At 41.0% G+C, this 24,185-nt stretch overlaps 1 protein-coding gene across 1 annotated transcript in view; it reads left to right on the top strand.

Annotated features, from left to right (window-relative positions):
- Positions 1 to 18,583: 18,583 nt before the first annotated feature.
- The window catches only part of LOC119499449 (dual specificity protein phosphatase CDC14AB-like), a 33,530-nt gene continuing 27,928 nt past the window's right edge, over positions 18,584 to 24,185 (top strand). The window contains exons 1-2 of the mRNA XM_037788768.1: positions 18,584 to 19,115; positions 22,759 to 22,849. Coding sequence (XP_037644696.1) covers positions 19,070 to 19,115; positions 22,759 to 22,849 — 137 coding nt within the window. The 5' untranslated portion in view covers positions 18,584 to 19,069. The remainder of the gene's footprint in view (positions 19,116 to 22,758; positions 22,850 to 24,185) is intronic.

Genomic DNA, 24,185 nt, shown 5'->3' with positions numbered 1-24,185 from the left:
AGAGTTCAAATCAATTTGACTACTATTATAAAAATAGTGGTAGTAGCACTGGTAACAGTGGCAGAAGTGCTGGTAGAAATACTAGTAGTAAGGTAGGTACAGTATTTGTGTTAGCAGTAACAGTTTTACCAGTAGAAGTAGAACTAGTATCAGTAGTGCTAGAATGCCAGTAGTGTTGTTAGTCGAAGAAGTAGCCTATAAGCAGCCCTAGTACTCACTTGTAGTTGTAAGTCATTACAGTCTTTACACATCAGAACCATGGCTCTCAATTTTTGGAAGAAATTTGTTTCTAACAGAAAAGTGTTCACTGTTTTATATCAACAAAGGAAGAACACAACAACCGTCTGTTTGTGGACAGGAGATGATCGATATTAAATTAATACATCTTCAGAGAACAAAGAAGTCTGGTCATTTCAATCCCAAACTATATGTCCAGGCTTTGGTTCAGTCCTCCACCAGCTCCATGGGTAGACATGGATAGTAACGTCAGAGCACCAAGTCCTCTCAAGCACATCGTGTACACAGGTCTATTTTTCAAACAGTGCAAACAGAGATTTGGTCCAATAATAGCCCAGTCCATGTAGTCCGTGATTTTACAAACAACAATATGGCACAGACATACTCTATTTTTTCATAACTGTTTATTAAAAACAGGTGTACATCCTCCCTATGGGGAAGATGTATTCATTTAATTCTTGATCTTTTTCCTTTCCATACATAAATAATATTTAAATACACTTTAGATGACAACTTTTATTGTTTAAACATATTTAATTCCAGATGCAAATCTGAAGAGAAAATATCGATCATCTCTTGTCCACAAACAGACGGTTGTTGTGTTCTTCCTATGTTGATCCGAGCCTTTTAAAATGCCATTGAGGTCAGTCACTGTGAGCCTGTTGTTGCCACCTACAGGTCAACTAACAAGTTCCCACATATCAGTGCATATATGCAGTATCTTCTTCTTTTGGCTGCTCCCGTGAGGCAGATGCCTTCACAGCTAAACCGTAGAACCCCACTGCAAGCTTAGAAAGAATTTTCTTGCACCATAATACCTAGAACCCTGCAGTGCCAGTGGAATGAACTAAATGAAGAATTTATTTTACTTTACAGATGTATTATAGACGTAGTAGTAGCTTTTACACACACACACACACACACACACACACACACACACACACACACACACACACAGTTATTCGTGGTGTTATAGATCAAATGCACCTTAGCTGAAGTTGCTGCCCAGATATGCATTCATACACAGTTTAGTGTGTAAAGTAAAGTAAAGTTTAATTTGATGAGTTGTAGAGCTTGACATGCAGTATTCTCTGGCTTCTCCTTAACCTGTTCAGGTGTTGCTCCTCTGGCTCAGACTGCTACCTGCTCTGCTGGGCAGGATGCCTGAGGACGAACGTTGTTACCTTGCAACCACAACCATGTGCCATTTATTTTTGAGTGATGCCTCAAGCTCATTTGCATTAATTGCACAACTTAATTTAATTAGCATATAATAGCAACTGATGACTGGATTTGTATTAGCAAGGCCAGACTAAGCTCATCTTTAACAATCAATTGATACTTTTGTGTAACTTCAAATGATTTGAATGAGAACATATGAAAACCTATGGATGCCTAAAGCCTAGTTTTATACAGCTCTAAATTTAACGATCAGAGAATCACATTTTAATTTTTTTTTTTAATATGATCATTAATATATATATATTAATATAATATATTAATACTCATATTTATCAGAAGATAATTATATTTTCCTATTCCTGCTGCTGTTGGTTAATGATTTTTGACTAACTATGCTTAATGGTAGCTAGGAGGCCACATATTGTATTAATGTGTCTTTGTTGCTATATTAAAATGGATTTAGACTTTGTTTCTATACACAGACTGTCACCACTGACAGGGTCCCTAAGAAGGGAACTGCAATCACATTTTACACACAATAGACTGTGCAGGACGCAGTTGCTTCACCATTGTGTTATATAATACAGTATGTAATTCAAAATGTTTATGTCCGATTCTGAAGGATTGACATGCAACTTAAAATAAATGTAAGCATGTAACTGTATTAATAGAGAGAAAAACAATGTTAGATTACATACTGTAATCTATGTGTGTTTGTAAGTGTGTGTGTGGATGCTCAATGAGTGGGTGTATGTATGTATTATAAGGTATACGTGCATAAAAGACAACTCTAAACAGGATTTTGTAACACAAATATGAAATACTGAGCGTGACTGACACAATTTACACCCTGTGGAAACACGCAGAGAGCCAGCAGGACTAAATGTAGAGCAACCATTACTGAGGATTACCAGCCAGCCAGGGTCAGATTAGGCCGGCTCGTCTTTTAACAAGGCTGTTTAGATGTGAACAAGCTGGTGTCTGCAGTTTGAAATAGACAGTAAATACGAAATCATCCCCAACAATTTCAAAAATACATTCAAACTGTTGTAGTTGTCAGAGGCAGCCATGTTAGGAGCAAAGCTCTGCTGTATTAGCATGTGTGCTGCATGTGATGGTACCTACTGATCCCTGTTTGTCTCCACCTCAAGTGTTCCAAACTCAGTGAGCTGCCACAAATTGCAAATCTCTCAATTCCCCAATCAAAACCTAAATTCTAGGTCACTGATTAACAAGATATAAAGAAGAGGAGAGAGACAGCATCCTTGAGGGGAAACGGTGGACTAGTAGAGCTGTTTGGAGAGAACACCGTTAACTCACACACACTGTGACCTATCAATTAAAAAGTCCACTATCAAACCAACCAGGTTAGGATCCATGTTTAAAATGACAGATGAGCCTCTCTGCAAGCAGGAATGGCTGGATGGTATTAAATACAGAAGAGAAATCAATAAATAATAGTCTAGCATGAAACTTGGGGTCCTCGAGATGCTGCTACAGAAAGTTTAACAGTGTAACAGCATCCTCCCCATCCAGTCAATCCTCGACCTGCAACAAAGGGATAGTTTGAGTGTTTTAAAGTGGGGTTGTATGAGGTTCAGCCAGTGTATTATACCTACAGTAGTTGGCGTTCAGCATGCCCCCAGTTTGGAGAAACAGGCAGGAGTTACTGCACGAAACCAAAGCAATGTACTGCTGTGGACGGGGGCAGCAGCAAACGTATTTTCATGTGCGATGATGTTAGACTCCGTAGCAGCCATTTCATTGTAGTAAGACAATTTTTTAAAACTTGACCTCACTGTATAAAATGACCTGTTGTGACCTCTAGGATAATCACAGCCTCGTGAAACTCCATTCATCTATTTTCTTCTGCTTATCCAGGTCTCGGGGGCAGCAGGCTAAGCAGGGAATTCCAGACGTCCCTCTCCCCAGCAACGTTTTCCAGCACTTCCTGGAGGACCCCGAGGCGTTCCCAGGCCAGACCAGATATGTAATCTCTCCAGCATGTTCTGAGCTACCTCCGGATGTCTGAGCTCCTCACCCTATCTCTAAGGCTGAGCTCAGCCACCCTACGGAGGAAACTCATTTCGGCCGCTTGTAACCGCGATCTCATTCTTTCGGTCACTACCCACAGCTCATGACCCGAGGTGAGCGTTGGAACGTAGATGAACTGGTAAATCCAGAGCTTTGCTTTCTGGCTCGGCTCCCTCTTCACCACAACGGCCCGGTACAGTGCCCTCTCATCTCCCGCTCCATTTTTCCCTCACTCCTGAACAACACCCTGAGATACTTGAACTCCTTCGCTTGGGGCAAAGACTCACTCCCATCTCAGAGGAAGCAGTCCACCGTGGTCCGGCAGAGAACCATGGCCTCAGAGTTGGAGGTACTGACTCTCATCCCGTCCGGTCGGGCAGTGAAGCAACCTGGTGAAACTTTATAACCGCAAACTAGAGACCTAGAGCATTCAGAGAATGGATGGATCAGACTAGAGACCTAGAGCATTCAGAGGATGGATGGATCAAACTAGAGACCTAGAGCATTCAGAGGATGGATGGAACAAACTAGTGACCTAGAGCATTCAGAGGATGGATGGATCAGACTAGAGACCTAGAGCATTAAGAGGATGGATGGATCAAACTAGAGACCTAGAGCATTCAGAGGATGGATGGATCAAACTAGAGACCTAGAGCATTCAGAGAATGGATGGATCAGACTAGGGACCTAGAGCATTCAGAGGATGGATGGATCAGACTAGAGACCTAGAGCATTAAGAGGATGGATGGATCAAACTAGAGACCTAGAGCATTAAGAGGATGGATGGATCAAACTAGAGACCTAGAGCATTCGGAGAATGGATGGATCAGACTAGAGACCTAGAGCATTCAGAGAATGGATGGATCAAACTAGAGACCTAGAGCATTCAGAGGATGGATGGATCAAACTAGAGACCTAGAGCATTCAGAGGATGGCTGGATCAGACTAGAGACCTAGAGCATTCAGAAGACGGATGGCTTTCCTAGCTAGATTGACAATAAGGGGGTTTCTGAGCAGTTTACACAACACAAGTGCTCGCCATCCTATTGCCAAAAAATTTAATTCTTTCAGAAATCTCCAAATATCAAAAGTTTTTGATCCCAAATCACAGCATGTCTATTTCTATGGTGTTCCTCGAGGTCTTGGTGTCTTAATGTGGTATTTTGGAGGGATTATTGATAATTTTTATCAATTCTCCAGTGGTAAAAAAATTGTTAAATTTAGCACCAATCTGTGTAACAAATGGTATCAACCCAAAAATTGCGGCAAAAACATATGAGACATATTAGAGCATAGGAATGGCCATCATATACTGTACTTCTATCATAATGCTCTAAGCCCTTATACACTTTCACTACTTAATTTAATTAATTCATGTTTATTACAGATTATGAGTAGAAAAACTCGACACACAGTGCTGAGCTGCATCTGAAATTCATCTTCAGGTTCCCAGCTTTCAGATGATGTACACCAATTCTATGTGACATCTACTGTTGACCTCTCCCCATAAACACCCCCTGCCCCCCCTAAAAATTACAAAAATGGGTCTACGTGGGTCTCAAAGGGTTAAGTGTACACTATATTTAGAATATTTCTGTTTACCTTGCCGTGAGACAGCTATACAGTCCATGTTTCCAACGGGGAGCTGAAGCCATTACCTATGCTCTCGCCAAAGCCACCAGACTCCATCGAAAAAAACAAGTAACTTTAACTCAAAGAGTTGCTGGACTACCGCTGCCTCGATCGGTTACTTTGTTTGTGTTATTGTGTGACTTTGGTTAGTTCGGATTCACCAAAGTCACACAACAGGACAAAAACAATCGAGGCAGCGATAGACAAGCAACCCATGTGTTCTGCCAGGTAAAATTACAGTTTTTTTTCAATGGAGTCTGGTGGCTTTGGTGAGAGCATAGATGGATATAATGGCTTCAGTTCCCCGTCGGAATGTGCTGTCTCATGGCGAGGTAAAACGGCGATAATATTCTAATTATAGCGTACACTTAGTCTGATATAATTTTTTTAGGTGAGCCTTTCTTTTAGGAGTCTAAATCTCATCGAATCTGTTCTGCTGCTGCCCCCGTCCACAGCAGTATATTGCTTTGGTTCCATGCTGGTACTCCTGTCTGTTTCTACAAACTGGGGGCGTGCTGACCACCAACTACCGTAGGTAACAAACTGACTATGGATAAGTACCTCATACAACCCCACTGAAAAACACCCGAACTATCCCTTTAAAACCTCATTCTTGATAAGCTTCTCAAATTGACTTCCTAAATAAAGGAAATCAAGGCTACTGTCCTGAAATCAAGCTAGTTGAGCCTTTAGCAATTGTTCTGAAGAACTGACCCACATGGAGAACAATGTAGCAACAAAGTTCATTAACTGCAGTAGTAAACAGAGTTTTTCCATAAAAATAGTGATCTTAAGAACAAAGCAGACAACCATGTGGTGGTGGCTGTTGCATTAAGGGAACAGGACCTGAGGAATGCCCCCACTGACATCCGCTACTGAACAAGAAGAGAACAAGAAAATGTCCGAGGTAAGGTCAACAAGGACTGTACTCTGAGAGTCACCTATTTAATATGCTATCATCATTATCAAGTTATTGTACATGGTCCAAACTGTCATGCAACAGATCCTATAAGAGGCTTGGTGGATTATATGAATCAGTAGAATGGCCTGGCAATAAGAACTACTATGTAAACTATAATATAGCTACAGAAGCTTAGTATAACTACTAGACATCTTGGAACTTCAGGGTTGTCATTGATGTCTTGAATCTACCATACATGTCTCTAGGAATTGAACATTTGTATAAATTACATCTTGTTCATTTCATAAGATTTTAACTCATGACCAAAGGTGTCACTGTGATTGAGGACACAGGAAGTCATATCCTCTGCAATTCATAAAAAAAGAGTGATTTATTGTTGCACGTGTTGCATTTGGGGACCAGAGGTGCTGTTTATATTTTACAATTTAAAGGTGTTGTCCAGCAATTTAGCATTACACTTTCACAATCCTGACTTTTAGTCCCTAGTCAAACCACTGGATGCTGCATTTCACATAATGCAGACAATAGCCACTTGAGAAAAAGTCTTTCAAACTCCACACCTTCAGTTTGTAACACAGTAGGCCGATGTCTGTCTATGTCCAGCCCAAGCTGAGATAACCCCGATGACCAGAGACTGTTTTTAGGTACCTGTACTTTACTTGAGTATTTCCATTTTATGCTACTTTTTACCTCTTGTAGATGATTTACTTCACTACATTTATTCAACTGCTAAAGTCACTAGTTACTGTACTTTACATATAAAACATATGATGTTTGTAAAATATGATGCATGATGTATATGGTGTTAAAATCTGCTCCACCTCCACCAGCTGCAACAATAAGTTACTGCTTGTATATTAATACATCAATAATAGTGATCCAATAATATAATAACATAACATTTTTTGCTAATACGTATGTACTTTTACTTAGGTAATGCAGGACTTTTACTTTTCATTGTGTTGCATTTCCACTTTTACTTCAGTAAATTATTTGAATACATCCGCCCCCCCCCCGTCCTCACCCCGCCCCTGTCCCCCCATATAGTTCATATTTGGTGTAATATCAGTGCTTTATGCTCACTTCTGTGTTTTGCCAAATTTGCAAGTCCACTTTTAAGGCAAAGGGAAGAGTTATCACTTAAGTGCTTTAATACACATTGGGTTTTAGTCAGGTCAGAACAAAAGAGGTAAAAATGGTTGATTTTGCAATTATTATCATTATTTTTATGCATACAGCAGTGACCACAAGCAATGAGGAAGCAAAGCCAAAATCCCTGCTGATGATATTCATCTCTGCTAAAGGCATTACAAAATAAAACTGCTTTTCTGAACAATAACCTGCAACAGAAAAGACATGATTTTGGACATTTTCCGAGCACAGAAGAGTATGGTACAGTTATCTGTGATATACATTCCAGAGAGAGGCATACTACTGTACATGAACTGTATGCAGCACACACTAACATTTACAGCATTCCCTACCAAATTCCAGCCATTCTGGAGCAGCGAGGCTCCTCTCTTGGCATTCACCGCGTGCCTTAATTGACTGATTTTAAATCAAGGTCCACTGTGAACACTGAGAGAGGAAGCCCAGAGTCACAGAGGAGGAGAGAGACAGGGACAATAACCTTGAGGTAGAAAGTGCTGAGGTTAAACCGACACATTCAACACACTTTCAATTGAATATCCAAATTGCAAATAGGTGTAAAACATCAATTGTCAATTTTTCATGCATGCTGCAACAATGGGCTACTGTCACAGCTGCCTCAGTATAATCTATACAGGAAATCCCCAACAATGAACAACATATTTATAAATGAAACAATGTCTATATTTTGTTGTTTGAATTATTTCAAAACGCACTTCCTTCCTGACAATATTTAAAGGTCACATATGCCTGCTGCTCATCTTCCTTTGGCTCTATACTTTATGTCAGCCAACAACTGTTTACAATGCCTGCCCTAATAGACTATACTCAGAAGAAAAACTCATGCACAAACAACACAGATAATATTCAATCTCTCTTTTTCATGACGTCAAGGACACATGACGCAGACAGCCATTACAGAGCAGAGCCCTGCAGGCTGCAGGGATCTAAATGAGGCTAAGACCAGATTTGATGGAGACTCAGAATGTAAACATATCAGGAAACCTGAGCATCTGAATCACGTTATCATGGTGAGAAAGACCACCTGAAGGCATATATATAGGCATATATGTATATATATATATATATATATATATATATAATAGGAATCCCTTCCTATGCCAAATGGTGACAAACTAACTACAACTAAAATGGTATTATTTATTCACAATTATGATATTAAAATGTTATTAATTCAATTTAAATTAAATGAACAAGATTTAAAAAGCATCCTACAAGCCCCGCAGTATTGTAAACACAACACTGAATACTACAGACACATTGTCCCTGCGGGAATAGTGCAGTGATGATCAATATATATATACTGTATACTGTATATCAAATCATAAACTACCAATAAGGTCACAATAAACTCAATATTGACAAGCGCTGGCACATCAGATGTCCCTTTAGAGATGTTATATAAGAGTGCTTTTACAGCAGGTTATTACAGTAGGCTATGTAGGCCGTGCATGCCATGCAGCATTAGCCGATATGCTCCGCCAAAGCCTGAACAACCACATTCCGTCAAACAATCACAATACAAAATACACTGAAAGAGAAAGGAGCTAGGAAATACATATTTAAACATCCATGTATCCATTTTCAGCAGGAATGAGCCATTTGATGCAACTTCCATCAGTCTATTTTCCGCACAAAGACAGCCCCTTATCATAAGGAACCGTTTCAAATAACAAGAATGAATTGGCTAAATATGAAGAGCGTCGACATCTGCAGTGAAACCCGGAGCTGCTAGTCTCCTTGTCGCATTATCTCCTCCAGCATCCATCCCGAAGCCTCTCCACCCTCCCTCTCCTCCTCTTCTCTCACAATCCTGTCATGCAGGACAAAACCTATTTCTGATTAAAAAAAGCATAACAAAGAAGAAGTTGTCGATGAGGCGCAGTCTCTATTCAGTGTCATCTTCCCGCTCGCTGGATGGTGAAAAATGATCTTGGTTAATTGGTTTAATGTTCGAGACGGATTTGTTAAATGAAATCAAAGTGTTTGGATTCATCCTCCCGGACGGTGCGGGCGGTGGATTACGCGCAGGAGAAGGCTTCGAGCGGCTGGGGCGGGGTGACGTCACCATGCAGACAGATGCTCTCTCTCTCTCTCTCTAGCTCTCTCTCTCTCTCCCTCTCTCTCTCTCTCCCCCCCGTCCCCCTCTTTGCCCTTGAGACCGGGATAGGCCTCCTGCGGAGAAGATGCTGCCATTTGGGTCTGTCACTTTGCTCTGTTTCCCCATTATTCATGTGTTCTAATATACAGTAGTGATCTAATATACCACGAAATATAATAAGAAATGATCACATTTTACACTTAAGGGAATTAGTCAACAATAAGTAAAATATGATGATCGCACAGTAGTATGTTTCTTTATAATGAAAAGAGATAATAAATACATTAACTCGAAAGCCTATAAAATGTCTATACAATTTATTTGCATTTATGCACGAGTATATGCATTCACTGAAATTTGAATTTATTGCTTTTGGATGCCCCTGTGGCAGATAAAACCTAATAAAGTGACCTCCAGGGTGCATTTCAGGTGAGAAAATGTGTAGAAGAATCCTCTGTGGTGCCTCTCCAGGGCAGAAAGCCCGATGAAGTGCCCTCTAGGGTGACCTTCATAGGCGTTAACATTAAGAAAACATGATGAGGTGCCATAGGCTGCCCTACATGCTAGAAAACTTTCTGCACACTAGTGCCCCACCGCATGCAGCTGGTGCCCTTTTTATTTTTTCCGCCCCTGCCCCAGACAGCCTGAGTCCACCACTGCCCATGAGCAAGCACTACGGTGATAGTGTCAAAAAAGAACTTCCCTTTAACGGGTAGAAACCTCGGGCAGAACCAGGCTCTGGGTGGGTGCCCATCTAGAGAGAGAGAGAGAGAGATGCACAGCAACAACAATAATAGCTCAACAGCTATAATAATAATAATAGAAATAGGACTAATAACCATAATAGTAGTGGCGGATATAATAGAATGATAAAAGCAGAAATAGCAGTGATAATATCAGTAATAATAATATAACTATGAATACTACTACTAATAATATGCAGTATATGCAATATGCAGTAATAATAATAATAAAAATATGGCTGATAATGATAGTAGCAGTGGGTGTGAAGCAGAGCCACGGCAGCAGACGTAACCACGATCCATGGATACCTGCGAGACGAGAAAACACAGAGAAATCAAGTTAGTAACATGTATGAATGGGACATGAATATATACAGAAGGAGAAAGGAGAGAGGAGGTCAGTGTGTCATAGGAAGTCCCTCGGCAGTCTAGGCCTATAGCAGCAGAACTAGGGGCTGGCCCAAGGCAGCCTGAGCTCGCCCTGGGCCAGCCCTAACTATAAGCCTTATCAAAGAGGAAAGTCTTAAGCCTATTAAATGAGTTTGAATAGAAGAAGTAAAATGTCATCCACATAAAGACTGATCTTATGATGTGTGTTGACTGTTTGGATTCCTTTTATGTAGATGTTCTGACGGATGGCTGCAGCTAACGGATCAATGAGCATGGTGAATAAAGAGGGAGAGAGTGGGCATCCTTGCCTAGTCCCCCTTTGCAGTGTGAAGCTTTGTGAGGTTCATCCATTGGTGAAGACGTTGTCTGAAGGTGAGGTGTATAGAATGTTGACCCAGTTAATAAATGATTCCACGAAGCCAAATCTTTGTAGTGTGGTTAGAAGAAATGTCCAGTTTACTCTGTCGAAGGCTTTTTCTGCATCTAAGGAGGCTATGATGGTTCCTGCTTGCTGTAATGATGAATAATGAATTAAATTAAACAGTCTGCGTGTGTTGTTGGATGGGTTGATAAACCGGTTTGATCTGGGTGAATTATGGATGGAGTGACTTTTTCTATCCTGTAAGTTAGTGCCTTTGTTATGATTTTTATATCTATGTTGAGGAGGGAAATGGAACGGTAACTCGACAGAAAGGTTGGGTCTTTGTTGAGTTTGAGAAGGAGTGAAATTGTGGCTGTATTCATGTTTGATGGAAATCTTGAATTTAGTTTTATTTTAGTTATCATTTTGTTGAAAAGCGTGATTATTGGTGATTCCAGTATGTTGGTTTGGTCTTTACTAAGCTGTGGTAGGTAAGTGCTGCTGAGAAATGAGTTTGAGATCTTTGAGTGGTCGGAAGACTAGAAAAGCGCTATATAAATGCAAGTCCATTTACCATTCTGATAAATAAAGACCTCTACTACTGGGTCCATACAATCTACATTTACAGTCATCAGTTGTGTCCTCCGGTGTCCTCCGGTGTCCTCCGGTGTCCTCCGGTGTCCTCCGGTGCTCCTAACGGCATCTGCAGGATTTCACAGACCGGAAGAAAACAAGCAGTCAGAGCTGATCTGGAGTCTGCCGTCCAGCTGCCGTCTATGAAAGCCGGCTGTCAAACACTCGCGAAATCCGTCCAAACGGTCAAACTAGGCTGATCAAATATGAATCAATATTCTAATACTGTAATGCCTATTTCTCTCCTCAAATGTTCTCAGAATCATCTTGTAGTGTACTGTTTAGCTGTAAAATGATAAAGTTTGTGACCCAGCAGCCCTGTTGAGATCAGCTGAGGAGATACCAAGCACCACCCACCAGCCGCAGCACAGCCAATAGGAACGCTCTCTCTACCTTTTTTTTCCAGCGTGCACACAGAACAGACAGCTAGTGGAGATATTTGCTGAATTTGACAAAAATTGCATTGGATTAGAATCGCTGACTCCACCTTTAAATAGAGCATGAGCACTTCTTCCGATGCTGATTTCAGTATTCAGTAGACATAGAGTACAAGGCTGAGGCTAATAAGGCTGGTAGAGCATCACTGTTTTTTAATCAGATTGATTCAGGTAGCAGGCCCGGTAATTGGAGAGGCTCAAACACAAAATATATGATATGTATGTACAGCCCAGTCACATGAAATGGTGTATGAATGGCATGGTAATGCTCAAGGCAGAAGCATGCAATAAGAACGTCGTTCTCGCTTTAGGTGTGTCATTTGTACGTCATACATCTGCGTAAATATGCTACACTCAGAGTTAGTGACGTAGAATAACAAGTGATAAAGACTGCTGATGGCGGGCGAGAGGGAGGTGGATGGGTCCAACAAACACAGGACTTTCAACCAGGAGACCGCTGTTCGAGACTGCTGTTTTGTTTGTAAGTTACGTTAGTGATGTTTTTCCTAAACTTAACTAAGAGGGTTTGTTGCCTATACCTAAGTGAGAGGTTTTGTTGCCCCCTGTTGGTACTGCACCTTAATACATGTGTTTACTTGGCATGATACGGGGTTGGTATGTAACATTCTTCTGGAAAGCAAAAACGGGCCCAGAGCAAATAGAGACAATTAGACTACTTCAGTGGAAAACAATACAACACAGTAAGAGACAACGTAAAAGATTTTCCATAGACCTAAAAATGTAGCTTCAGCTACGGATTATTGGGCCTACCCTTGTTAGAATAAACAGCCTCATCAGACAAAATGTTACAATCTATTCATTTATCTATTAAACTTATGATTTTTAAAGTTCTTGTCAGAAGTGCAATCATTTTTATATCTCAAAGGTTCAAAACATGTCCATATCCATATTAACCCACTAGTGGGCCCCAGGGCAAGAATGAGCTTTGGCCCCTATTGAGCCCGTTTGAGGTTATTACCTCCACCGAGGCCGAAGGCCTAGGAAGGAGGTTATTACCTCCACCGAGGTCGAAGACCTAGGAAGGAGGTTATTACCTCCACCGAGGCCGAAGACCTAGGAAGGAGGTTATTACCTCCACCGAGGCCTAAGACCTAGGAAGGAGGTTTCGGTTTTCACCGACGTTGGTTTGTGGGTTTGTCCGTTTGGAGGATTACTCCAAAAGTCTGCGATGGATTTGAATGACATTTTTTGGAGGGATGGGGTGTGGCACAATGAACATTCCATTAGATTAGCGACGTACATGAAACCTGCCTTGGCTCTCCGAGTGCACTTCTAGTCTGGTAAAGCACACATACATTTTATTTAGACCATGCACATTTTGAAATACCTCTCCTCTACAAGACAAATGTGCAATTAATCAAATTACCACAAACAAACTGATGCAATGAATATGGACCCCTTGACCCTTAGGGGCCCCAAGACAGTTGCCTGCTCTATCTTCTCGGTAATCCAGCCTTGATCATGTCTGTCTAAACCAGGGGTTCTCAACCAGTGTTGAGAACCAATATCCCTCTCTGTCAACACGGAAGGTGTGCCTCGGAAATGTTTTGACAATCACAAGTGTGCCTTCAGTTGCAAAAGGTTGAGAACCCCTGGTCTAAACCAAATCCAGACTGTAATTGGAAGGAATATTTATGATAACATTATTACACCAGGAAATATTAATCTATTTGAAAAAACTAACATGTGTAGTTAGTGCTGGACTTCATATCTAATTTGTAAACGATATCTATAGCAGCTGCTACAGCGGATGTTATTATGTGTATTAACATAGAGAGCAGTCTGTCATTGGAGCAGTGGCAAATCATGAGAAGCACCAAACTTCACATCATCACAACATCTCCTCTAATTATGCTAATCTGAACAAAAATGTGACCATCAATAGTTTACCCTCCCTCCCCTCCCCAATGAATGATAAATGTCATCCAGGTGAGAAAAATTTAAAATGAGTACATTCGGAGACATGAATTATTACATTGTCCATATATTGTTTTATTCTCTGTAAAGCAGTTTGTGTCTCAGTTTTGAAAAGTCTTGATTATAAACAATCATAAGGATCATCAAGTGCTCTGTTTTATCCTGTATTTCCAGCCCGTTCTCATTCCCAGGGCGTCACATACCAACGCTTTGTCACGGCCGTCAGCGTTCAATACCGCCGCATAAGGGTATGTGACGCAGTGGGCTTTGCATTAACTATAATGTAAACCCATCCGTGGCGACAGCAAACGCACAGGGAAAGTACTGTGGTGACATATTACAGTATAAATAGCGAAAGAGACACAAGACGGGCGGGAGGGGAGGAGGATGGGTCCAACAAACTCAAGGCTTTCATCCAGGAGACCGCTGTTTGTGTCCCGTGTATAACGTTTCACTTTCACTTCACAATCAGCTGTTCGTTCTTGTTACAATATCAAGTCACATTTGCACTGTAAAAACGTAGTACTTTTAATCCAAACCATGTTTTTCTTAAACCTAACTAAGTGGTTTTGTTGCCTGAACCTTAGCAAGTGTTTTTGTTTAAATCCCAACATTAAGAACGAATTTACTGCGATCGAAAAGTGACACAGAGGGGTCGTTAAGCACATGTTTAGTGCGACATGCGTCAGTATATGACGAGTTGGGAAGAGAACATGTTGGATGAGAACGTGCTGGTATTTCAGATTGTGTTCATGGTACAGGTGTCCTCAGTCATGACCCTGCTCACTCCCTTCCTTCTGTTAATCTGATTCCTAATTGGCTAAATAGAGCAGATGAAGCTAAGACCAGGAATAGGACTACATCCCCCACACAAAGACCTGTGTGTGGGCGTGTCCAAGTTAGAGGTTGGACAGAGTGTAAGGATACAACATGACCAAGATAAAATATGATATTATGTAATAGCTTAGAACCTGCGACCCTCTTGTTGTGAGGCAGCAGTGCTAACCACTGCACCACGGTTTCACTGAAGAAATACTCTCCAGTTCTGGTATAACTGATACTATTGCAGCATCTACGCTAACCTCTTTAGTAGCCGCCATTGTTGTTTATAACCAACAGTTGCCTCTCCGTGTCGTCTCACACATAACTGCAGTAGCTCCTCACAGGACGTTGATTGGTCCGTTGTCTGGCGAGCCAGATGCAAACGCATTACTTGAAGCCTGAAAAGATGGATTTTCATGTGACATTTGATACCGCGATTCTTGCACGATCTTTTGACATTGCGACAATCCAGCTGTGCCATTCTAATAGAGAAAACATGATGAAATGCCCTCCAGGGTGTCCTTCCAGTAGATAAAATGTGATGAATTGCCCTCCAGGGTGCCCTTCCAGTAGATAAAATGTGATGAATTGACCTCCAGGGTGCACTTCCAGTAGATAAAATGTGAGGAATTGCCCTCCAGGGTGCCCTTCCAGTAGATAAAATGTGATGAATTGCTCTCCAGGGTGCCCTTCCAGTAGATAAAATGCGAGGAATTGCCCTGCAGGGTGCCCTTCCAGTAGATAAAATGTGATGAATTGCCCTGCAGGGTGCCCTTCCAGCAGATAAAATGTGATGAATTGCTTTGCAGGGTGCCCTTCCAGTAGATAAAATGTGATGAATTGCCCTGCAGAGTGCCCTTCCAGTGGAGAAAACATGATGAATTGCCCTCCAGAGTGCCCTTCCAGTGGAGAAAACATGATGAATTGCCCTCCAGGGTGCCCTTCCAGTGGAGAAAACATGATGCAGTGCCATATAGGCCGCCCTACATGCTAGAAAATGTTCTGCTTTACAGCCTAAATTTGCTGTGTAGCTCAACAAGAAACCATAGTAATCTCACTGCTTCTTGAAAAAGGTGACACTGAGATGAGAAATAGATTCTCAAGAGTTAAAATGAAATGAGAATGAGTGAAGTGGAGAACAGCTGTGTGAAGGTGGGTTTCTGTTTTATAGAAGCTCTCTAAATGTCTCTTGGCACTTTGTTCTGCCATATAAAGGTGATTGACCAAAAGAGGTATTAATAATTAAACCAATCTAACCCGAACCCGCTTTAGCCTACTAATGCACACTGGTGCTTTGAGATGTAGGGACCCAGGAAATGGCTGGTGACCAGTGACCTCATGAACTCAGTAACATGATCCTTGACTCTGGACGCAGCTCAGCTGCCATTGGCTACTGTAGCATTTCACACAGAGGTGTGAAAATCACCCAGAACAAAACCAGAGGAATGTCTTTGTTCCTTCTCTTTCTGCTCTTCATCTCCTCACCTCCTGACCTGCTTGAGGTGAGCTGCTCTCCAGTCCAGAAGCTTTAGAAGCAGCTCTGTTCTGATCAATGGCCTGTTAGGAAACAGCCATTTCAACACAAGGAACCAAAAGGCAGACGACGCGAGAGCCTGCCTTTGACCAACTAACTTCAAGCAACGACCGCAAGGAAGTTAGCACCAAGCTATCAAGCTACTGGAGAGAAAGTAATCTGCACAGCAAAGATGACCTCTTTGACTTGGAACCACAACTTTAACCCATGGAATCACAAACCCTTTTCTTCCATGGATCGGTAACGTACTGGGCTTACCTTAGTTAGCAATCGCACATGGCTGAGCAAGACTGTTCAACTTTGATTTCTAGAATGTACCTGTATTGATTTGGTTTAATGTTATTCATTGAGTTTGACTGTGGTGATTTATTTGTATTTGATATTCGGGTAGCTGGCTTCGCCACATCTGATGTGTTTAGTTTATGCTTCACATAGACAAGGTCTTGCATGCAAACTAACCATCTTTTCTAACCCACTGCATATCTAACACACATTAAGATCACATACATAACCTGTGAATTAGTTAAACATAAACATACAGCTTCAGATAATCTTAACCCCCCCCCCCCCTCCCGTCCTTCTTGAGCACATGTGCTCAGAAGAACAAAGAGGTCATGTGGTGATATGCTGGCGGCCATCTTTGATTCCGCCATCTTTGTAGTTTTACAGTGCTCGCCATTTTGTCTGTAGGCCATACAGACATCCTGAGACAAGAAGCCATCTTGTCTCCCTCTCTCTCTCTCTCTCTCTCTCTCTCACACACACACACACACACACACACACACACATACACACACTGTGTTTGGTTTGTTTAGTTTAGTTATTTAGTTAGATTAATATTGTGTTTTAAACCTTCATTATCTTGTAAATAAATGTTTGTGGAATATACATGCTGGTCTCTTTAATGTTGCACAAGAGTGAATAATGCCAACCTCTGCTATGTCAAGAACTCCGATATCCTTCAACCTTTACTATCTATTTTGGTTATAGTTATTAATTTAATTATTAATCAACATTCCAAATTGATAGTTTAGCATATATAATGAGACTATATTAACGTTTTGGTCATTGGTCCCTGATTCCAGGGTGGTGCCCCGCTTATTATTAATGTTTATTGATAATCTTTATTAATATTAATAATTCTATTATTATTTATTAATTAATTTGCTAATAACCAAAACCTGTTACAGCCAAATCCCTACAGAGATAAATGCTAACATCAGCATGCTAACATACTCACATACTATCATATTGTTGTTAAGCAGGTATAATGTTCACAAGGATAAGCGTGTTAACATGCTAACAATTGCTAAGTAGCACTAAACATGTACAGCGGAGGTTGATGGCAATGTCATTAGCTTATGTATTTTTCATCCTAATGGGAACATGAATGTCTGTACTTAATTTCATGTCAATGCATCCAATAGTTTAGATATTTCATTCAAAACTGCAAATGTCAACCTCGTGGTGGCGCTAGAGGAAAAGTCAGCGAAATACCAAAGTAATTAGGATTCATCTTCTGTGGACTATGAATGTACCAAATGTTGTGGCAATCCATCCTGTAAATGTTATGTTTAGAGAATGGATATTTCATAAAATAAGTGAATACTTTAACCTGATGGTGGCGCTACAGAGCAAGTTAGGGGATCATCATCTAATTAGAAGTCATCCTCTAGGCACCATGAATGCCTGTATTAAATATAATAGTCATCAATTGTTGAAATATTTCAATAAAAGGCAAAAATGTCAACTTGCTGGTGGAGCTACCGTAGAAGAAAATGCAGTCAAAGGAGAAGCCAGTATTTCAATTCATCATGTTTCCTTAATCTCTGATGACATATCATGGTCATTTTATGATTTATTACAGTAAATATACTACATATTGATCCTTTCATAACCAACTAAACACCTACTGTATCAACACCATGTCAAACACTTGAACTGTGTGATGTAAGTGTAGATTTAGTTGGCTCAGCCAGTCAGTCAGGGAGCTCAGACATTTGGCACCATTTGGCTCCGCACCCTTGGGTGACAGGACCAATCTACATTCCTCAGGCCAGAGAAGTCCATCTGCAGTGTTTGCTATTAGAAATAAGTTACTATAGTGTGACCTTAAGATACACTGTAGGACAAGTGTTATTATAGTAAATCTAACTGTATTGGAAACTAATACGGTGAAACAATAACTGGATTTTTTATATACCATAAAATATGATATGAGTTCTGCAGGCACAGAAGGCATGGGAATATAAGTAGTTTACCGTATGGGAATATAAGTACTTTTATGTAAATTTACATTACAGTAAACCAGGGATTACTCCAAGGCTTTGGCAACGTGCCTACCAATGTGTGTGTGTGTGTGTGTGTGTGTGTGTGTATGTATAGAGCCACTAACGGAGCATGTGCAGAGCAGCAGAGAGATTAGCGTTCACTCTGACTCTGGACGGTTTGGTGTCTTCAGCTCTCCGACTGTTTGCTGGAATATTCCGGGAGATGTTTTAAAGACATGGATCAATCACTAGAGGGAAACTATTCCATTAAAACAGTCAACAGGCGTCTGAGGGAGAGGAGATGAACGGCTGGGCTTTTATTTCACTTCCAAGACTTTTTACTCGTGGATCGCCTCCTCAGTTGTGAGCATAGCCGTGAACTGTAGCTCAACAGTTGGTCTGTAAAAGAGTTACTGTGACTTTTACAATAGAGTTTAGAGTTGGACTTTTTTGACTCCAAGTATGGCAGGCTCATCGAAGCTGAATAACACACCTGGTAGGATATAAGACATTTTATAAAGAAATCCTGATTTTCTGGACACATCTCAAGTGAGATAAGAAAAAAATATTCACAATTTGATATAGACTGGAACAGAAGACTATTTATATTTGAAAGCAATCTAAAACGGAGGTTATTACAAGAATCACTTCTTAGTGAGTCAAATGGCAGAGGAATATGAACCGTGTGATACGTCAGAATTTATTAAAGGTAAGTTACACATTCATTTATGGTATTTCATAATGAGTAATAATCAATAAACTGTAAACCCTGTTGAACACACATATCGCTAATAGCCTATACCTACATCCTGTGAGGATAAAAATAATAATAACTATAAGAAATGAACATCGAGACTTCCATTGCAAAATATGATTTTTAATATATACATTACATTACTCTACTCTGATACCAACGTCATATGTAAACATGTGGATACCTGACAGTACCGTAGACTGTTTGGGACGCAGTAAACTCACTGTTGATAATTCTGCTCTGTGAGCAACAAATCCATGTTGAAACCAGCAGGGCAAGAGCTAGTTACCAGGAGGAGCCACTGATTTATATTATGATGCGTTCAGGCTCTATTAAATTATCTGTAACCACTTCCAGGGGGGCACTGGAGCTGATCCCAGCTGACATTGGGTGAAGGCGGGGGGGTACACCCTTGAAAGGTCTCCAGACTATCACAGGACTGACATATAGAGACAGACAACCATTCACACTTACATTCACACCTACGGGACATTTATACCCCTTTCACACCGAGGACTCAACCAGGGTTGGTTGTGTGTATGAAAGGGTTAACCCGCGTTGATCGACTCGCCTTTGCGACCCGGGTCATGAGGTGGGTCAGACCAGGGTCGGACCAGGGTCTATTTCCATGTGAATTGAACGGACCAGGGTCGCTAACAAACAGGGCGGGACAAACCTATTCGGTTGTAAATGAGCGCTCACAGTCCGTGACGTAACTGTCACAGGTCGGTGGTCGCCGTGGTTCATAAACAAACGGAGCGACGGCAGCAGGAATGATTTCAGAACAACACGGATATGTGGCGAGACATCGAGATGCGGGAGCTTCTGACTGTCCACGCTGAGGAGGAAGCTCTGCTTCCTGGTCTGACCTCTGGTTTGTCATGGATTTGGTCCACTAACAATCTTGGTCAGATTTCTGCATAAGAGATCCGCTCCATCCAAAGTAGGATGAATGCCGTCTCTCCTAATCAGACCAGAAGTCCCCCAGAAAGAATTCCAATTGTCAATGAAGCCCACATGGTTTGATGGACACCACCTCGACAGCCAGCTGTGGAATGACTTCGTCGTCACTGGTCAGGTCACATAACAAGGCTGCTGAATGAGAGAGACATCCACCGTTACGATACACGGAAACACACCGTGTTAATAATAAGCCAACCACCTCATGGTACCGGCAGCTATACGCGCATCTGTTTTTAAAGCATGTTTACACATCTTCTATTCGTAACGTTACCTTTTTAAACTTTCTACTTCTACTCCTCTACATCTCAGAGGGAAATATTGTACTTTTTACTCCATAACATTGATTTAATAACTTTAGTTACTTTACAGTTTCAGATTATTAATACAAAATATAATCAACGAATAAATGATGTATTATTATAGATTAAACTACCCAGCAGTATATAAAGTCATTAAAATGAGCTCCACCTTTACCAGCTGCAAGTGATGAACACATTAATGCATCAATAAGTATAATCCAATAATATACATTATTCTGCATAATGTGTACTTTTATGTTTGGTACTTTAAGTATTTCATATGCTAATATTTTTGCAATCGACTTCAAAATTTGGGCCAACTGTGGGTCTGTCCTTAAGTTGAAGTCAAATAGGGATAGAAATAGCCCGCTTCCTCCCTCTGACACATCATCAAAAGCATCTAATTTACCCCGTAGAGACAACTGGTTAGAAACTAGAACCTCCATGACATCAACAATACTAGAAACATAGTACCGATTTATCTGGAGCTGATCTGATTTGTTTCCCTTTCTCTACACGCTGCTGTCTTTCTTTCCACTGACTGAAACAGACCAAATGTTCCTTGGATGTCCCGTGTCTGTTAAGTCCCTTGTTAGCCTCCACTGCGTGTTTCCAGTCCGTATAGCCTTTGCTAGTGAAAGCAGGATCACATCTGGACTGAGAAGAGCGAAATATTCTGCACGGGTAACAAGCAGCATCCCGCTGTATAGAATATTCAAGCCACTCCCGATGAATGACCTCCTTTTAGTTCCAAAGAGACGTGAGGGTTACTTCTCAAGTCTTACTTGCATAGGTCCATCCGCTCTCAAATCATCGGGGCAAATATCAGTCTCCATCAGCCGCTTCACGTTGGCCCGGCGGCGCTGGGGCTGGGCCCTGCAGCATCAGCATCCTCAATGCTAACGTTAGCTCCATCGCTGCAGCTTGTCTCTGTGTCAGGTTCAGGTGCAGTTGAGCTAATATTAGCTGAATCATTAGCTTGAGCTGGGTTGTCACTGCCATGACCTTTTACTGACGTGTTTGCTGTTCCAAACCACTTTCTTATATCCATATTAATTGAACGACGCACATTGTTAGCTAGTTAGCCTTGTTTACCGCCAAGAAAATGTCCACAATAGAGCCACCTACCTAACGTGAGGTGACGTCTCTGTAACGTAACTACAAGTTGAACCCAACCCTGTAATTGATTGGCTGGTCATACAATGCTGATATGCTAGTTGTTTTTAATTGGCTTAGGGAGGGGGGTGTTTTATAGGCTAGTAGTGCAGTGTTATGTCCTTTCATTACCAAACTGTATGACTTCATTTTACTTCTAGCTCTAAAAGTATTTCGGTTTAGTTTTTTTGTCAGGACAGAATTCAGCTGAGGGGGGGCACAGTGACCTATTTGAACTGGTCTGGACCCACAAGGCCCACCCCTAACGCCGACGCTGGAGTCAACAATGAACCTAACCTGCATGTCATTGGACTGTGGAAGGAAACCGGAGAACCCGAAGAAAACCCACGCTAACACGGGGAGAACATGCTAACTCCACACAGAAGGAACCCAAGCCGGGTTTGAACCAGCGACCCTCTTGCTGAGAGGCGACAGTGATAACCACTGATATGTTCAAATGTAATCATGTAAAAGTTTTGGCGAGAAATTTGAATAAATCCAGTTTTATGAAGGAGATATTTTCACAGCAATATAAAATAGATAATAGAGAGAGGATTATCATAACAAAAAAAACAGTATGCAAACATTAAGATAGGAGTGGACTTGTTTTTTACCGTGGTATCTGATATAGAAAATCGTGTAATTTCGCTCGTATTGGTATTGACTACTAAATTTCTGGTATCGTGACTTAAGAATAAGAACAACTTTTGAGTTGCCAGGTTGTGCCTGTTTTTTGGGTTCCTAGCCCCACATGTGACCTTGGCACTCTGTCCACTTTGTGACTTGGTCACATAGGCTTTTTAATCCAGTATTATGCCCAGCTCCTCAGAAACACAACCATAAACATGGCCCCGCTTTTTCCTTCTTCGCTGTACGAGCTGCACGCTGGGATCTGTCCCAGAGATCCTTCAGGTTCCAGTGGTCAAAACGACAAATAGTAGTTTTAGTAGTAATAACATACTTTCTTAATTTAATGTACAAGAAGAATGCATTAGAAGTTTCACTATTATCTCTTTCTGTATGTGATCTGGTGCTTTTTGAACAGCATGGCATGCTTGGTTCTACTCTGTGTCCCTGACATGAAACCAAAACTGTCTGTCTGTGTCCACCTGAACTATCATAACGCAGTATTTCTGTCTGCTTGTCCTCCTGTCTGTGTGTGTGTGTGTTTGCTTGTACAGATCGGCTGTACTTTGCCACTCTACCTGTCAAACCAAAGAATACAGCCAACACACACTACTTCAGCATGGATGAGGAGTTCATATATGAGAGGTAAGCCTCTGTGATAAGCAGCTGGATCAAATGAACATCACTCAGTCAGTTCCAGAGATTATCCACGATGCAAGGCAGTGGAACAGAAATACTTCTTTCCGGGTCTGGTACACAGCAGTGCATCAAAACAGTAACGAATGGATAATGAATCAATATGTTATTGATCAAAGATCTCTTTTACAAAGGAGACCTGGCCAAGAATAGCAGCAACACAGAGTTTTAACAATTCAGATAAACAATACACAAAAAGTCCTGTGATTGGAGATTATAATTTCCGTAATTCAAATTTAAAAGATAAAATAAGTATTTTTTTTACCATGAATAGCTTTGTAATGCCTAGCTCCCAGACAAAGGCCCCTGATCAGAGGAAAATCGGCGTCTGCAGCGGCAGCATGCTACTGTATGTGTAGAATGTTCAAAGACGCAAGCCAAGAGACTCGCTGATGCATTGCAGACACATTCTAGAAATGTAGCAGGCTAAATATGTGGACCTATCGGGGAGTCTGTCAGGGAGCTACAGTCAATGAGAGTGCAAGACAGGGGTTGTAGGGATACCTGAACTGTCACTGAAAAATAACCATTGTTGTAAATTGTAAAAGAGTGGTAGAGGGTACCAGGCCTTTATTTTAAACGGGCTTACGTTAGATACAGGCCTTTATTTTCAATTCACTCTGTTTGATTTGTAAAATGGGTCATATCTTAGTATGACGCTTCCTTCTTTTCTGAACTGTTCCCGTTTGTCCTGTTAAATGTTTTATAATACAGGCTCAACACTTCCTGTATCCTTTTCAAATTAAAAAGATCTGTAGCGTTTCAGTGGACAGAATCCTGTCATTTGCTAACAATGTGAAACATTTGCAGGATTATGTTGTGGAAAATTCAGTGGTTCTTATATGGTACTTCAAACGTGGCACTTGTATGGTGTACAGTTTGGTTGGGACATTAACACACATATAGCAACAGTGACTGAAATAGGAAAATAACACGTTAATAATGAGTTAATGAGTAATCCAGAACAACAACATGTTGAAAATAGCATGATTGTATTGTTGAATTTATTAAATTCAATTTGATTATTTGATACCTCGATTATTTGACTCAAACTTAGCTCAACCATGTCATGTAATATGCTACTTCAGTACACTTTAAGAACACAAATTACTGGGACCACCACAGAAAATTGCAGATGAACAGTTAATATCCAGGAATTCACATTATAATCACCGCTGACCATCCGAGTAACAATTTTAGTTTAATAACTTAGCACATTGCCCATTCATGGTTCAGCCATAGGCTTAGACCTAGTCTTGTTTACTCAAATGTGTAGTTGTCATTT

This window comes from Sebastes umbrosus, chromosome 12, assembly GCF_015220745.1.
Source record: "Sebastes umbrosus isolate fSebUmb1 chromosome 12, fSebUmb1.pri, whole genome shotgun sequence".
NCBI classification, from domain to species: Eukaryota; Metazoa; Chordata; class Actinopteri; order Perciformes; family Sebastidae; genus Sebastes; species Sebastes umbrosus.
This window is presented reverse-complemented; position numbering and strand designations above follow the sequence as displayed.